Below are 18,407 nucleotides of genomic sequence, written 5' to 3'. Positions count from 1 at the left end.
TCCAGTGCTCTCAACGGCAGGGACAAACATGGAGGAGGGCAGGTGGCTCAATGTACATGGAAAGAGTTCATAATGTTTACTGTTTTTATTACGCTGACAATGTTTAAATCCAGTTCTGTTTATCTGTGCATATGAGTTTTATTCTGCACTCTTCTCTTTCAATGTTCGTTTTGATTTGTTGTTTTGTGATTTTAATGTTTTTTTTTCTTATTTTGTAAAGCACTTTAAATTACTTCGTGTACAAATTCTACTATAAAAATAAACTTGCCTTGACTTGACTTATATTACTGAAGACTCATGTTAAAAGTGCACCCACAGTTACTTGTCTCAATGTTTTACCCATGGTTTTAGTGTGATATTAAACACATCTATGGACACAAAATGAATAAGAAAGCCTAAATGGAACCTTAAAATCTTAAAACAAAAAACAAAACAAAAAACGAACAGAAAAATCTATCTCTTGAGGCAAGCGTGAGGCACTGTTTGGTATTTCTTTGCATTAAAAACAAACACATACTATGGCATTAAAGAAACCTATGGACAGAAAATGAAAAAGGAGGAAGCTTTGTGAGAAAATAATTAGTGTGATTTTGTGGTAAAAATGTAAACGTGAAATAAACAAACCATATCTGTGTCTATGAAGGCAACCCGGCTCCCAGGAATGCATGTTTTGTTTTCTTTTTTGCAATAAAAACATAGATCTAAGTTAGATAAGCCTAATGTCATATTGTGGAACATGCCTGGCAAATTAATAACATCTCCATGGAGACAAGCATTTGGCTAATCCTCCATCAGAATAGTTGTGTAGTTATGTAAAGCAAAGGTATTCTCACTGACACTGAGGATTTTCTAGTTGTGTTGTTTTAAACGGATTAATGTGACAGTAATAAAGTTCTTATCGCGTGGATGACAAATTGTGCATGAAATTGTGAACTAAAATGTAAAGTTTTTTAATAGCACCAATAAATGTGAAGTATCTTTAAAATATAGGCTCGGTGCACAGCAGCGTCCGGCAACCTCACTGTTAGCATCACCACTTCCTGTCCAATTATATCTCCATGAGGTTTTTGTCAATTCATGTTAAAATTAATAATAAATATGAATTAATATAAATATAACTGGGTAGTCTTAATTTTAATTAAGTTGAATTTTAATAAGTTTTATGTTTTCTGATTTTAATAAAAGTGATGATAGCTCTTTGTGACACGCACACTGACCACACTTAAGTGAACAGAAAGAGGAAAGTTTGCACATCTTTTTAGCCTCTGTATTTATTAAACATCGTGGTCTGCAACATGAGAAGAGTCAGTTTTTCATAAATTAGTCATCAAAGTAATAATGACTAATAGCACAACAGTATTACTGCATCACTGATGATGATGGTCAGATTGCAATTTCTAGAAAACAGTTTACAAAAAAAAAGACTTACGGGAAAAGAGAAATATATATATTTTACGTTTTATGTGAGTTGTTGTGGTTTTAAACTGGATCACATTTCTTATAAGCCTCATGTTTTTTTCTCTTCTGTTTATTTACATGATATTACTTCAAAGCATACAGTTACACAAAATCGTTCAGATTTTCATAAGACATTGCATAAACAAACATGATTATTTTGAATGAGAGAGGAAATTTCTTTTACAAAACAAAGCACGTCCAAACTTTTTCCACTTAGTTTGTTTTGATGGGAACACTTGGATGACCATTTATGCTTTTATTTCTTTGTTTAAGATATAAACTTAAATGACTTCAAAACAATATTACCCAAGTAGAAGTACAAAGTAGTGGTCCAAGAAAATAAGCTGGAGTAAAAAGTATTTGGGAAAATGAAAAGTAGTAGTAATTTGTAAGAGTAACAGGACATAAAGGTCAGATTTACAATTATGCAGTTCATTTAATTGGAAGGAAAGGACATTAAATAGTGAACAAAATACCTGTTATACCTGAAACAAAACACAAATGTACAAATGATATAATACTGCGAGCATGAAGGTTTGTCCCTTGTAGAATTACTCACAGTGGGAAGAGTAACCAAAACTTTTACTCAAAGGTACTGCGGGACACACTGTAAATATATATGACTGAAGTAGGAGTAAAAGTACGTCATCTAAAAACTACTACTTTACTAAAATTTGAAAAAGGAAATGATTCAAACGAATGTACTTGAGTAAATGCAACAACTGCGTCTCCCCGCCTCTGACTGCAGTACATGACGAGACAATAGAAAGGTACTGTGCAGAGGAAAAGAAACCATGTCTGAATGGATAAGATTTGGGGGAAGGGGGGGTGCGGAGAGATTTTGTGTGTGCGTAAAAATGGTGTGTCCAATTCTCTGATGTTGAGGTTTGTTTAAGCTGGATTCCGTTGGCTCATCAGGACCGAGTTACAAAAATCCTCCTATAGAAGTAAAAGGAATGTGCAGCGCATACAGTTCTGCATAAGGCACAAAGGCATGTCTTTTGGAGGAGGTGGGGGACAGGCATCAAAAGACAGAGCAGAGGAGGGATTTCTGTCCGAGAGGCTGGGGGCAAAGAAGGTATTTCGGGAGCTCCATTCACAGAGTGTACGAGAGAGGGAAGGAGGGAGAGAGGGAAAAGAGAAGGAGGGGTGGCTGGGAGGGGAGAGGGTGGGCGAGGGCGGGAGGGGAAAAAGAGAGGAAGAGGAAGAAAGGGAGAGGAAGAGGGGAGGGGTAAGGGGAGAGGGGAATAAAGAGAACGAGAGAGAGTTAGAAAGGTATGAGAGAGGGAGAGATAGGGGTGAAAGGAGAGGGAAGAGAGAGGAGACAGAAAGAGGGGGGTAAGAAATGTAAAAAAAAAAAAAGTAAGAGTAAGAGAGAAAGGGAAGGGTGGCAGTGAAAGACAGAGAGACAGAGAGGAGGGAGGGAAAGAGTATGTTTTACTAAGGGATGTGAAAAAAAAAAGGAGTACAGTAAAGCTTTATACGTAATCTCTACTTTTGTTATACCAAGGCCACATTTTTACTGAATAAATACAATAAAATCTTTGTTAATTCATGGTGACTTGGGGAATTTCCAGTTACAGTCTTCAGCTACATCTATTCCCTCTAAGGAAAATAAATGCCAACCAAAAATATATTTGATTTTAATATGGACAAGACAAATACAAATGTTTGCATCCCTTCTTTACTGAAGTATGGAGTTTGCACAAGACTTAAAAGGGTTAAAATGCAATACTGAAAAAAGACTAAAACAAAACATGAGATGCCAAACCTGTTTCCATCATATCAACAAGCTACATCAGCGATATCATAGAAGTGGGTGTTATGGTTTTGTTATTTGCAACAGTTGGTCATGTCAGCCTGTCAAGAAACTAGTTTTAGCTAGTCTAAGCCAGGGGCGGAGCCAGCACCCCCTCAGATGGCCAATGGTCCCCTGTAGCCCCCCATTCCTAAACGTCTCATTTTAGGACATTCAATATCGCAAAGTGCTGGTAAAACAAAAGAAAATCTAAAAATGTCATGTTGGGTTTGTAAATCACTACAGGGTTTTAACTAAATTTAAAATAGTTTTGAATTTTTTGCCAAACATGGGAGGAGTTGATTAACGCTTCACTGTTAAAACACTCTGTTCATCGTGTTACGTGAGCACCCTCATGGAAAACTATAGCCCCTCCTTTAACCCCTCCGGAAAAAAAAGTCTGGAGCCGCCCCTGGTTTAAGCTACGTCTGTGGTGTTGCTTTCGAGGAATAGGGAAACATAAATAGAAAAAAGGGAAGAAAAGAAGTACTATAGAGACAATTCGTGAGTTTAATTTGAGGAATTTTGAAATGTTGCGATGAAAATGAGGAGAGTATATGAAAGGAAAGTAGGAAGTAACTGTTTTAAGTGTTATATCTACATAGGGTGACCGTCCCTTTTTTGGTTGTCCTGTCCCTTGTTCAACTTTAGAGAATGTCCCACTTATTATTGATGCCATATTAACTGTATAGAAATTGAGATTTACATAGAAAAAAAGACAAGAGTATACTCAGGCTTTTAATATTGGCTAATCCATCTCCTCTTTGTGCATTACGACTGATAAAAACTGAAAACCATACTGTAGTTATTAAATAGTCTGTCCCTTCATGTCTCACCACATTCAAAAAATTCCCTCTTTTTCTCTCTACTTGAGGCGGTCACCCCGTATCTACTATATACTGTAATTCCTGACAGTTTTCCATATTGAGGACATCCCATACTGCTTTGAAAACACCTCCCCAGTCCTTTTAGTTTTCAGTCTTTTTAAGCCATCTCCATGACCTTCTTGATCCAGTCCACGTAGACGGACACTCGGATGAAGATGTTGGGTTGCCCTGGGTGACCACAGCGCCTCATGGGGATAATCACGCCCTCCAAAACCCAGCATTCCAGATTCTCACAGGCCAAAGGTCCTCCGTAGTCCCTCTGGAGACACACAAGTCATCATGTCTTTGTTATGGCTGACTGTCACTGGAGAAATTAGTTGTTCTGTTATTTTATGGTTAGATTAAGTTAGATTAAAGCAGCACTGTGCAACTTTCTGGACGTCAACTGTCACCTGCATGTTTCGATGGAAATATAAAGTTGAAACCATACTGTGGAACATTCTCCATGAAGATAGATGAGACTTTAAAACACGTTTTTCAGTGCAACAAAAATATTTTCTCTTTCTTGGCTAAAAAGTTCCACGGTGGGACTTTAAGTTAAGATTATTATGTATCATTGGGAAATTTATTGCAGCTCAAGGAAACATAAATTAATAACTAACAACAACTAAAAGTATTATCTAACAGGCAAAATGTAAATAAGTTAACAGAATCAATAGTGGGCAGTGCTTTTTAAAGATGCACTATGTAACTTTTCTGGTGGACGGTCTGCCACCTGCTTGACTCAGGGAGATGTTATCGGCGTGCCTGGAATGTTCCACAGTAAGGCAGGTGATTCTACCAGGCCAAATTACAGTCAGATCTATGGAGAGGCGACTCTTCTCACAGTAAGAGTCCATGTTTTTCAGGGTATTTTTATTCGCAATAAAGACCTGAAATTGAATAAATCAACGATAGATACATTTAATACCCCCCTCCCAGAAAAGTTACATAGTACACCTTTACAATAACCAGGTCTTTGGACTCTATACTATACATATACGCTGAAGTACAATGAAATAGATGTGCTAAAGCAGACCCACAAGAAACAACAGTCCCCAGTCATTATTTGTCTTTGTTATGGCTGACTGTCACTGCATACGTTGGGAAACATCTTGCAGTCTCGTCTGGACCAGTCTCATCCCATTATGTGACTATAGGAGAGGGGCTGATTTATTGGGGTCTATAAATAGCTCCAGGCTCCTTTTCCTGGGACGGTTTTGATCAGCACAAACTTTGTCAAATTCTCCAAGAGTACGATGTTGTTGCTATTAAAGACTTGAGGCAGTCTGTTGTAAATGTCACAGGAAAGACAGTGTTTAAACTGGAGTGGATACATTTCAACTGGTTTGGTGCTTAGAAAAAGAATTTGATTTTAGGGAAGTGCATAGATTTTGAAGTCTAAATAAAAAATATAAATCCAATAGGTGATGTCTGGAAATCATGCATCATTTTATAATAATGTCCCCTCATTCAAAGTTGCATTTAAGTAATTTATGCAAGTTTGAGTAACCCTGTGTATTGTCCTGCATTAGGGGCATGACACCCTTTATGTTCTGCTGCATTTACAAGGAAATTGACCATTTTACCCATTCAACCAAATTAATTTAGATAAAGTTTAGATCACAAATCCCATGTGCCACAAGAAGAGCCTGTAGCACACTTTGACAGACACTGCATTAAATAACTGACCAATTATAATAGTGATACTAATAATCCGCTAATTATGCAACAACATAACACAATATACGATTGAATGTGTTTTTGTGTACCTCGCAGGCGCCCACCCCTCCCTGGAAAGAGCTAGTGCACATCTCGTTCTCGCGGACACGCCCTCTGAAGTATTTGTTGCATTCCTTGTTGCTCAGAACTGGAATGTGAGCCACGTTCAGGACCGTCTCATCCCCGGTGCCTTCACAGTGAGAGCCAGACAGCACAGTTAGCAGCTGATGCACACAGATGTTCAATGGCTGTATAAATAGTAATACCATCTGCCATGCTTAGTTCAAATACATCTTTTAATCTAGACCGAATACTTGACTGACGATTTATGACTTCCTCCAAATGTTTTTAAAAATCTGTATGGTTGTTGGACTGCTCAAAAGATAACTAACAGTTGTTATTGTTATTTTTGTATAAAACTGTAAAGGATCATAAAGGATCAAGACAAGAACATTTTGGCATAACTTTGTAAAATTAAAACTTTTTTATAATGCACCAGAAGATGTAGAAGTTAGTTATATTATTATTTTAAGGTAACTTTCATTTTAGATCATTTATTATAGCCCAGGGTCTTCAGTTTAAATGGATGAACCCAAATTGTTAGTAAATGCTATAATCTAACTTGCTAAAATGTAAAAATTGAAAGAGGTTAAGGGAAAGTAGGTTAGCTTTTTAAAGGTGCACTACGTAACTTTTCTGGTGGAGGGTCTGCCACCTGCTTGTCTCTTGGAGATGCTATTGCTTTGTCTGGAATGTTCCATAATAAATTTAGCTCCATGAAGACAAGCATGTGACACTATCATGCAAAATTAAAGTTCAGGTCTGTGGAGAGGCGACCCATACACAGTAAGAAAGCAAATGTTCTTTTCTTTCTTTTTTTTACCTGAAAAAAATAATCTGAAATGTAATAAATGTAAGATAGAGGCATTTAATGCCATACTCTGGAACATTCCACACAAAGCAATGGAGCTCAACAGTGACAGCTCACTCAGGTTATTTTTCCCATAGACTTAAATAAAGTTTTAAGAAGCTAACCAGCTACACTGTAACTTATATCCATATCGTGGTTGTTTTAAATCCAAAAAGGCCACTTAAAATGTAAGATTCTGCTAAATATTTTTATAACTTGAGTGGTTTGTGGTTTACAAATTTTAAATAAAATTATAGGTCTTGTGATCATTAGTTATCACGTGGCTGATTAGCCCCAAGCAATCTTTCAAGCTTTTAATATTATTTTTTTCCCCGGAAAATCTATGAGATGGGAAATTTTGCTCTGGAACCGCAGGGTGGGCGGTCACTGTTGAGCTCCATAACATCTCCATGGAGACAGGCATAAAAGTCACAAGGTGCACCTTTAAATTAACCATGTGTTTGGCCTCTGTACTCTACATATGTGTTGGATTACAATGAAATAGATGTGCTATGCTTTTAAACAGGATTACACTTGCCTTTTGTCTCACCCCATCCCGCTATCTCACATCTCGTCCCCTCTGCCACAATGTACCTCTCTGGGGGGAGGCAGATCTGAGAGATACGCTCATTAAACTGCGCCGGGCTACAGAAGAAGAAGAAAGGAAATCATGTCAAAATGGCTGGTCATGCTCGTTCATATATGTGTCCTCTGTGTGTTTAGGGAGAGGGAGAGAGAGGGAGAGGGGGGCGCACTATTCGAGTTGTAGCATGACGAGCTGCGACTCCGAGGGTCCGCACACGATTTTGGTGAGAGGAATAGTCTGGACCCCGGGCTCGCCTTCAGCAGGGTCCCGAAATAAAGTCCCCATCATAGCAGAGTAACCAGGCAGATCCACATAGCTGTAGGCAGAAAAAAATACAAAACAAAACATTTACGACATGCACTTTAATATGTAGGCATAAAAAACTAATGTGTGTAAGTTGAAAAAAAAACTTTATACTTTTTTGGAAAATTATAACATAAGTTTGTTCAATTTATTTATTTGTTTGCGGCATTTCCAGATGAATAACTAAATTATACAATGAACCTGAAAATAAATTATCTTCTAATCTTTATTCATAATATTAACAATAATTTTATATATTGCTCAACTGTCATACTGCACAAAAAATACCCAAAAACTTAAAATAGAAGCTACAGTATAGAGTCATTGGTAATTGCATAGGTGGAGCATCACAGTAACAACCTACAAAAAACACAGGATAAATATTAACTTCCTGGTCTCACATTTAAAACACAGTACTTCTTGTTTAACCTTCTTTGAGCTTAAAGCTGCTCTGCTCGTAAAACGTGTCTGCCCCTTTAAGTGAGGTAATGTTTACCAAGAGGAGAAGCACTGTTTGGTGCTGATCACCCATCTGGGGTTAACCAGGGACCCTCCACAGAAATGGTTTCCTTTCCTGCACATAATGAGGTGAAAGGTCATTCTCTGAGCTGGGAGTGTTTTACCTGTTAATCATAAACCCGCAGTGCTCACCTGTCTCTCAGGCTCACGGTCCACGGAGAGTTCCCAGGGACCCCTCCCACGACACGCAGCCTGGACCGGGGTATGCGGTCGTCCCTCTTTCCACACTCACTAAACTCTACGTTCTCTGTAACAACAAAGACAAAATTATCATACAAACAGCTTTTTATCTCTGTGGTTTGATGCTTGTATCCTGGGAAACTGACCCACTGGCTCAGTCAGTGACACCTTCTCGCCGGCTGAAATCAAAGAGGCAGATTTATTATTAACCAGAGAATGAGCGGCTGGGTTAGTCTGCAGAGAGCGCGGTTTACCACACTGTTTAATGGCGCAGTAGTCAAACTCGGTTTTCGGGTCCGTCGTGTAGCACCAAGGTCCGTGCTGGTCCCCATCCGGGTTTCGACAGTAGTTCTCCGTCAGGTTGGCCTCAGGGTGGGTCCTAGGGTTAATCCTGGGAATAATTTAAATAAATATATAATATAAGAAAAGCCTTAATTTGGCCCACAATGGGGAAATTTGATTGTTGCAACACAAAGTACAACAATAGTGGGGAAAATAGTTAAATGCAATACATTATTATGTTCAATAAATGACTATGACTATGGTTATTGATTGTACATGGACAAGAATACACAGCATGAGCTACATTGCACAAACAAACAAACAAAAAATCAATGGTATTATAACATTTATTTAATTTAAAAAAATGAAACAGAAATGATGTAATTTATGTAGAAGCTTGAACAGACTTATTTACATAAAATGATCTTACTTGGTCCGGTGAGGTGTGTTGATGTTCCACTTCTGGCAGGTGATGCCTTTCCGTGTTTTCCGAACTGTTCCTCTGTAGTTCTTTCCATTTTCGTGATAACAATCTAAACATTTGTAAATGAAACCTGTTAGCCCATGTTATTTAATTTCTGGGTAACAGTTTATTTCACCCTCAGAGTTCATTTGCAAAAGCAGTTACTTACTTGTACAGATATTATCACATACAATAATGATCAAGGAGGGATGGAATAATATTTTACTGTAGTAAAATAGATTCAGCCTTTAAACACATCAACTCAATAGTTACTATGTTTGCACTGTATAAAACCTGTAATAACATGTAACCCAGATCCTCTAACAACCCAGAGTACACTTTAATCACTCGTTTTCAAATTATTATATTTTATTTATTGTAAATAACTGACCAAATTTGGAACAAGATTTTTATTTTACTTTTTGTCAAATAATTCATTACCGGTACAATTTTAGTTACCCTTTTGAAATCTTGGTTTGTTGTCAATTACCTTGCTCCCTAACGAGGAGGTTGCTATAAAGGTTGTTATCCCAATCATTACACTGAACTTAACACGGTAGCAATGTATGAAATTTAGTGTAAAATAAAGTAAGAATGAATTGTTAATAAGTCTTATCTAGGTGACTAAAAGTATCTGTGGTCCTACCCTCAGCCTCGATGTCGTCTGCGCATCGTTTTATCTGCAAACACAGGGCCGTCCTCATCTCAGGTACCGATGTGAAACACCAGGGGGCCTCGGAGCCATCTGGGTTCCTGCAGTAGTTCTCCTCCAAACCCCTAAACAATATAAAAGCAAACAGCATATCCAAAAACATATTAAAGAACTAAATTGACTTTGATGCCACTTTTCCATCTCAAGTCAACAGCCTAACAGTTGTATAATGAAGACGAGAGTGAAAATCTGGTAATTGATGTTGGCATGAAAAATGGTTTAGTTTATTATTCATTTCACACGCGCATTGCCACTCAGATTGTGACAGGCTTTTAATGTGGCAGCGCTAACCATCTATCATCCGCTGTCAGACACAAGAGCACTTTTTACTGCAATGACAAGTCGACATTGAGATTCTTATGCAAATACTTTGACTACTTGATGTCGCAGCGTTTTTAAGGGGGGGCAGTATATGGCACTGAATAGTTTAGCACATATCTATCTCCATGGAAGCAAGCAAGTACGCCATCAGGTTAAGTTAGAGGCCAGATCTGTGGAGAGGTGACCTTAAATGCAAGATAGGTAAGTGTAAAGTCAATTCCAGTAGCATCTTTATGGTAACAAGTGGCAGATCCTCCACCAGAAAAGTTACATAGTGCACCTTTAAACAGAATTGCTCCACAAACTTTCTAGCAGGGTTACTGGCAGACTGCCTGTTACACCAACTGCGGTGTGTTTTTGACCCAAGCAACGCGGTTTCACGTGGGTTCACATGATAACACACATACAATGAACTCAAAAGCCACCAGACCGCTGCGGAGTCCAGGAAAAACAGATTCTGGATTCTTTCCGCAGACCTGCGCCTCATCCGGACCCGCACTCGCACTCAGCCGAGGTCAGTGTGGCAGGGCGCATTGATTTTAATGACTTTCTAAGGCCTGCGGGACCAGTGCGTGTCCCGAACTGCACCGCACATGCAGCCAGTGTATATCCCACGTAAGATTAATGACCTGATTTACATGGGATTCCTGGGTACATTGGGGGTCATCCAGTGTATGTTTTTAGGAGAAATTAATGAAGACACAGGAAGAACATGTGACCTACTCATTAAAAGTCCTTATGCCTATAAATCAAACCTTGTACCTTCTAGTAGCCTCAATTTTAAATAAATAGGGTTGAGGATTTCAGATTAAACATTTGAATATGAAGTGAATCTAATTATGTGCCAATAATATGCAACAATACTTTTACTTCAAGAACAATAAAGGGGTCTGTAGCTAATAGTGTATGTTAGTTGAACTGACTTGCACTCATAGGTGTTGGGGTAGAAAGGGTGCTCATGGGGATACTGGGCGTCCCATCTCTGGCAGGCGATACCGGAGGTGGTCTCGTTCACTTTGCCGCGGTAGTCCTCACCTCGACCACGGAAACAGTTTGTAGTGAAGCTTGAACGCTGACGTTTCTCCACTCGCACCTCAGCTAAGGACAAATATAAAGTCTCGTTTAAACAGTGGTCATATTAGAATCATTTGTTACTTACTTTACAAAATAATTTAATATATTTCATGAATTTATCTGGTTTGATAAGATGAGCAAAATTATTTACCCAGATCACCTATGTTTACTACATTTTATATACACACACAGATATGAATTCCTATAACAAACCACTAGAGGGCGCTCTGTAATCACACGTTGCCTATCCTGGTGGAAAGCCCAGTGTTTCCACAATTTTTGGCACCAAATGAAAATGTTGAAATCTTGGAAATCTGTCGGTTAAAGTTTGTTTTGGGCACTAATGTTGTAAGATCTCAACAAACTGTGCTTCAAAATAACTTTGAAAAAGAATCACCAAACAAGAAGAGAAAAACTGCCACCAAATGAATGTGTAAACAAGAGTTAAATGTAGAACTGTGCATGGCCTATCAGACACAGTTAGTTGGATGAGGGCAAAGTGTCTTTCATTTGGGAAGCAATTTGCCTAAACTACTAAAGGTGATCTTTCTAAATGCAATTACACTTCAGATAATGAGGCTCCCACAGTTAAACAGTGTCTTACAACTCCACAGGATCCTGCCCAATTTAGGCCCTGTCTCATTTGTTTAAGCAGACTACACCAGTGATGAGAAGAGCTTTTCAGGCCAGAGAAATACTTGTATTAGATTATGCATGTGTTTTGAGGCTAATGATGCAATTAAAAACAGCACAGAGAAAGTTGAGAGACATATTTGAGTTTTTAAATGCACCATAACTTAATAGCAGCGTTCACTCACATTGTTTATAATGGTTAATGGATAATTTATATTTATTAATAAATCTAAATATAAGTCACTGATAACCCATCATTGTAAAGGTCTGTAGAGAAGGGGGCAGGCAAAATACCTATTGTTATAATGTAGATTTATTCATTTTACCGGTTTACAGATGCATTGTTTCAAGGCTTTTAGCGAGTTCAACGGCCTAGTCAAATTCATTTTTTTAGGGTTCAATGTTTGTGGATTTTCCTTTTTCCTATTTCATATACATTCACGTAATCTCTATAACTGATACAAGATGCTGGTCCCTGCCTCCATCTGTGAGAGTGACATCATCATCCTAAAATCTGAAAACATCCAAATCGTGGGTTTTAGAACAATGAGTAATTAGGACCGTTGCTATAGCGATGGACAATTTAAAACAAAATCTGATATCTTTTGAATGGGATTAAGTCCTCAAAATGTTGCACAGAACAGAAAGCTGAAAGCCATGAAAAGTGGGGGTGGATACTCACTGCATTTCCTGATCTCACAGTTCTCCCTCTCCACCTCCGGGTCTGTGGTGTAGCACCAGGGCACAGGCGACGCGTCCGGGTTACGGCAGTAGTTATCATCCAGGCTTTTATCTGGATACCTGACAAACAGACAAATAGACGTCTCCTTATTTTAGACACACGGGTTTACTTATTACACTATTTTCTGATCTATGTTATAATGTTGTTTCCTCCTCAAACAGACCTGGAGTTGTGTTTTGTTTCATTCACACATGTTTAACTACACTCTGCATATTTAGGCTTAGGAGTTCTTCTTTCAAACAGAAAACACTCTGTTCCACCTTGTGATGTCATATGGTAATACAGGAAGTGCTCCACTGTGTTTTTAAACCTTATACACCTTCACTAGAATCATTTGAATAATCTCAGCCCTGGAATTGCCAATCTCTATTAAACAAAAAGTAGACAGACTAATAAACATGTGTGAATGAAACAAAACACAACTCCAGGTCTGTTTTTGCAGGTAACAACATTCTAACATGGCTAAAAGCTCACAAGAGTCAATTTTGCGTAATAAAGGACCTTTAAAACTATCAATACCAGCTAATGATTGATAATTCAGTTAACTGATAATCATGATTACTCCTAAAATAATCGGAAAGTCGCAAATCGCAAAGTCGGAACCATAAAAGCAAAAATAAGTGATCTTAATTCTATCTATTATTATTAATTTATCTGGCTGTTTATGTCACATTCACTTATCTTCATCATTCACAAAGTTTGGTTTCATAAAGCTAGAGCAGTGGGATTTGAAGATTTCACTTTGGTTTGGTTGCAAATAATTGTGAAATTGTGATGTTTCACAGTTTTACATTAAAGTCATGTTAGTGGTTAATACTAGTGGGGACAGTACTTTTCAGGTTGGTAGATGTGCTGATGTGGATACTGCTGGTCCCATCTCTGACACTCTCTGCCGCTCACAGTGTGGTCCACCTGTCCTCTGTAGTCCTCCCCATTACAGGTGATGCACACCTCTGAAAAACAGCAATTATAACCATTGTCATTCAGTATTTTAACAGGTCTTATATTAGGTGAGACAGGCCTCTGCTCTGATAATGTTTAAATCCAGACTCAAAACGTTCTGTTTAGCTGAGCATTTTTATTCTGCACTCTTCTCTTTTAATGTTAATTTTATGATGGTTATTTATGTTTTGATTTGTTTGTATTGTGATTTTAATGTCTTTCTTATTCTGTAAATCACTTTGAATTACTTTCTGTATGAATTGTGCTTAACAAATAAACTTTCCTTGCCTTGTCTTGAGCAGTATTCATTGATTTTTAATGTCGTAGAACATAAACCGTGTAGTTATATGACGTCACTTTTCTGCTTGTCTGCATGTAGATGTTATGGCTTTGCTTGGAATGTTCCACAGTAAGGCATTAAACATATTGTAATGATGTGATAGTGTGTGTTTAGTTCGTGGTTGACACCTTTTGTTGTTCTTGTAACGGTTTACGTGTTGTTGATGTGACTGTTTTTGCATGTGACACTTGGTTGCTATGCCGACGAGTTGATGTGAAGGTGCTATTCTTCAGTTACTGGTCTGTTTTGGAGATTGGCTCTAGTGAGTTGAATCTACTGTTGTTTTGCTCTTGTTTTGCTGTCGGTTACGCCCTACAGTAGCCCTTTTGTTCAGAAAATAAACAAGCAGAAGAAATTCGGCATGTTTCCTTTCACCAGATGCTACAATATCTATCTCCATGAACACGCGCAGGCAACGCCATAAACCAAAGAGAACGCTATTTTGAGGAAAATGTTTTGTCAAACAACATTAAAAAATGGTAAAAAGTCAAAGAATTGTTAATTTTGCAGAATAACATAGAATAATAAGTCAAACATCGCATTTGCTTTTGGGGATATTTACTGAACAATAACATATAATGTTTGTCCTCTATGCTTGGATTTACCTTTGTAGTAAAGCTGTGCTAGACTTTAGTCACTGTAAAATACAAAAAAATACTCAATAAACAAATGTGCATATAAAGCCCAAGTCATTTATTTCCCCCTTTTTACTTAAAGTCCCTGGGGCATTGCTTTGGTAATGGAGCAGAAAATAAGCTTTTGGGCAGCAGCATATTACATTCAACATCCTCTGACTCTGAAAAAAGTAAAACAAAAACACACAGGGAAATGTAGAATAATAAAAGAACAGAAGATGCATAAGAACCTCAAAATATGGTGTTAGACTGTATCTAAATGCACACATGGTCTTAAACTTTAATCTTGTAAATGTGAATCTTAGTGGTGTACCAGAGGGGGTATGAGAGCTAAGAGCAAATGTCAAACTTACAAACAAATAACTACTTCCCACAACAGATAACCAATGTCGTGCACCTTTAATATCTGTAATTAGTGGGTCTATTCATTTTTTGTTTTTTGTTTCCAGTTTCCAAAAGTAATACCAATATTCAACACCAAAGACATGATGGCTGTCAGTTGAAGTCACTATTAAAATAATGTGGTCAGGTTTATAGAGTCTGTAAAAATATAATGATATGGTTCAGCATTTAACTTTGGATATTTCTTCTAAAAACAGTAAATATTCTAAGGATTTATACAGACTCAAGACATTTTAAAATGTGAACACAACCTATTACTGACACATTAGATTCAGAGTATGACAAAAATGAAACCAGCTAACAGTGTAGTGTTCTGTCTTTACTCTGGATGCACAGACTGTACAAAGAAGTGGACTAAGTGAGTGTGACATCACCCATATCATTCAGCTCCAGTCAAATAAAGCTCATCGAGGCTAGAGCAGTGATAGGGGCAAATTTGGAGCAGAGTTCCGACCGCGAGTATCATAGCAACCAAAGAGCCAATCGGGAGCCAACCTGTTGACGGTAATGCAACTTCAGGGAAAGAAGGCACCTGATTTGTCTGTTATTAATAATATCTTGATTTAAGGACAAAATAGCGAAATAAAAACACCAGGATCATGCAGATTGTAGGTTAATGCGAACATTTTTAGGCCAAAATGACAAGGCTCAGTGCAGCAATTATGGAGAGACAGATGGTAGTTTTTCAATGTAAAGTGAATTGGAGTCAAAGTCGATGGAGCTCACCCATGCTCACTTCCTATTTGGAATATGACGGCTAGCAGGTTAGCTATGTATTTACTTTACACTGTACCGTCTTTGCACTGTGGGATGTTGCAGCTCTCGTAGCGTCGCTCTGGGTCTGTGGTGTAGCACCAGGGCCCGATGCGGTCCCCGTCTGGGTTCCTGCAGTAGTTCAGCTCCAAACCATTAGTGGGAGACGGGGTCCACCTGAGACAGATAATCTTATATTATAACATTTGGCTCAACTTCTCTTAAAGCACTGACTGAATGTTTGATGACTAAAATATATTGAAATTATATTCAGCTATGATTTAGCACCATCTAGTGTTGAAATTATATAATATACATTAATGAAGGCAGCTATAATATATACAAAATGTATCCCCTGCCAAAAACATACATTTTTAAATAAAATAAAAAGGTACCATGTAAAAATGCTAACTACCAGCTGAAAAATTTATCTTTCAATCGTACAAATCTGTGTCATCTAAAAATGGCTGATTAACGAATTGATTAATAGATGATATATAAATATAATATGGTAAGTTACAGAACTTAAAAGTTGAACTGTCTAACCTGTGATCATGAGGGAACTTGGACCACCACTGTTGGCAGGTCAGACCGCTCTTTGTGGTGAAGACCTTCCCTCGGTAGTCCTCTCCTTGACCCACGATGCACTTCCGCACATAAACTAAGCAGAGGAACAAAATTATTATCATTTGATTAGTAGAATATAAAAACTCAGTTGAACATCAAAGTGGAAAAGGAAGTACCTTTCTTCTCGTAGAGGTCACAATTCACATTCCTCTTGACCTCCGCATTGCTTCCATCTCCGACCCACGGCAGGTGTTTGCAGCTCACTGTCGGACGGGTCTCATAGTTAAAAGCCCTGAGGTGCAACAATAAGATTTTAGCAAGCAAATACCATTTTAATTGTATTTCACCCTTTTATTAAGGATTGACATGGCAGTAGAAACTATCTTATGTTATACCTGAAATTTCACAAAGTCAGAAACAATAAAAACACAAAAATTCAAACATAGAAACACCTATTAAACAACATATAAAATAGTTCACGTTTATTCTCAAGCAATTAAACAATGTTATGTTTTCACCATTTATGAAAGTAACTTAATTAAAGATGCACTGTGTAACTTGATGGGGGGTTTGTTAACAGCTTGTGTCCATGGTGATACAAATGTTAGCTCAAAAATATTCCAAAGTATGGCAAATAACATATCTGACTTGCATTAATTTGTACTAAAGGTGTTTTATTGCTAAGAAACAACATACAGTGAAAAACATGCATTCTTACTATGAGCACTGTTGTCTCCATAGAGATATACAAGTTTAATGCCATACTGTGAAAAAGTCTCAGCAAAGCAAGCACATCTTCATGAAGTCAAGTAGGTGGCACAACCTCCACCAGAAAAGTTACAGATTGATTGATTGATTGATTTCTTTAAAACTGAGTGAGAAAGTGAGAGAACTTTTGATCGCCTTCTTTCATAGTAGCGTCTCTTTATTGGTTGAGCTGCTGCTGTTACCTGCAGTCCAGGGACAGAGAGCAGCGGGAGGCACAGTCCTCTAAATTCACCCCTCTGTAGGTGATCACCCGAGCAGAGTTCCAGGCTGTGGGCACCAGCTCCCTGCCCTCGGAGCGCTGGAAGTCATTCAGAGGGCTACGATAAGCTAAAAAAAATAAAAAAATAAAATACACTCAGATAATATAAACTAAGGTGGGATGTCACAATTTCACATCATGACCAAACAACAGTGAAACTCCTGATTAAATTTCATTCACACTGTCAAATTAATCACCATTCCTCTATTATGTGATTAATTTTGAATGATAATGCACACTTAATGTAACAAAAAAGCCAGATAAAAGCACTTTAGTTTAGTTTACTTTTTTAGAGAATAGTTTAAATTGATATACAGTTCTTCCTTTTGCCTCTTAACTCCTGACTACTTAATATATTTAGCTCTCACACATATTCATGGGTTTCAGCTTGTGGTTATATAGACAACATCCTGAGGACTTCTTATTGTAATCGCTATGGCAACGGCCCTAATTTTTCATTATTCTGAAATCCATGGATATTTTGGTGTGATGAATCAAATTACTGATTAACCAAATAATCTTGACATCGCCAAAATACAGTAAAAAAAACTAAACAAAAAACAGAGTCTAGACTAGTGCCAATGTCTGATTTGGGCACAGGCTTTGACACATATAACCTTTGGACCAAGACTCAAATTTACCACAGCTAAAGCCAAGAACATCAGCAAAACATGTGCTTCTGTCACCCCAAATGAAATTATAACAGAACACCAACAGTTTGATCTCTTTGTTAGTTCTCCCTCATGTCTTAATTAAACTGCAAATAATATTTTTAACTTAAAGGACACATTATAGTTTGTTTTGACTGTCAAGTAGTCTCTATCAATCTGTTTTTAAAAATATATTTAGGGATAATTCAGCAATACATTAAAACACAACAGTAACAGGCAACCAACAGAAGTAAGTACAGATAAAAAAAAAAAGCATTTCAAATATTTCTTAGCGAATATCTAGAATTTGTACAGAAGACAGTTACTTTTACTTAAGAAAATGTGCGCCAAATAAGAGCAGAAAGTTTTCATGAAGTACTTACCTGAGCTTAATTCCAAGACTAGCAAGAGACAGGCTAAAATCAACTCCATATTTTATGTAAAACGTGAAGTTTACCTCCGCCAAACTGAGCTTTGGATCAAAAACCGCCCGTCTAGTTCAGCTTTTCTAAACTGACGCAG

The 18,407-nt window shown here is 37.6% G+C and overlaps 2 protein-coding genes across 2 annotated transcripts in view; one reads left to right on the top strand and one right to left on the bottom strand.

Moving 5' to 3' along the window:
• ddi2 (DNA-damage inducible protein 2) overlaps window positions 1-18,407 on the top strand; it is a 158,344-nt gene that overhangs the window by 115,825 nt on the left and 24,112 nt on the right. The window lies entirely within an intron of this gene.
• Window positions 1,261-18,405, bottom strand: mst1 (macrophage stimulating 1). Its single transcript, XM_033965971.2, has 18 exons — window positions 18,269-18,405; window positions 17,159-17,303; window positions 16,385-16,500; window positions 16,188-16,302; window positions 15,682-15,818; window positions 13,402-13,522; window positions 12,510-12,628; window positions 11,044-11,218; window positions 9,734-9,864; window positions 9,055-9,157; window positions 8,597-8,733; window positions 8,489-8,521; window positions 8,295-8,409; window positions 8,140-8,217; window positions 7,510-7,656; window positions 7,293-7,399; window positions 5,895-6,034; window positions 1,261-4,402 (listed from the first exon to the last, which is right to left on the bottom strand). The coding sequence occupies exons 1-18, from the start codon at window positions 18,315-18,317 to the stop codon at window positions 4,241-4,243; spliced, it is 2,130 nt and encodes a 709-aa protein (XP_033821862.1). The 5' UTR covers window positions 18,318-18,405; the 3' UTR covers window positions 1,261-4,240.

Source organism: Periophthalmus magnuspinnatus, chromosome 5, assembly GCF_009829125.3.
Source record: "Periophthalmus magnuspinnatus isolate fPerMag1 chromosome 5, fPerMag1.2.pri, whole genome shotgun sequence".
Taxonomy (NCBI): Eukaryota; Metazoa; Chordata; class Actinopteri; order Gobiiformes; family Gobiidae; genus Periophthalmus; species Periophthalmus magnuspinnatus.
This window is presented reverse-complemented; position numbering and strand designations above follow the sequence as displayed.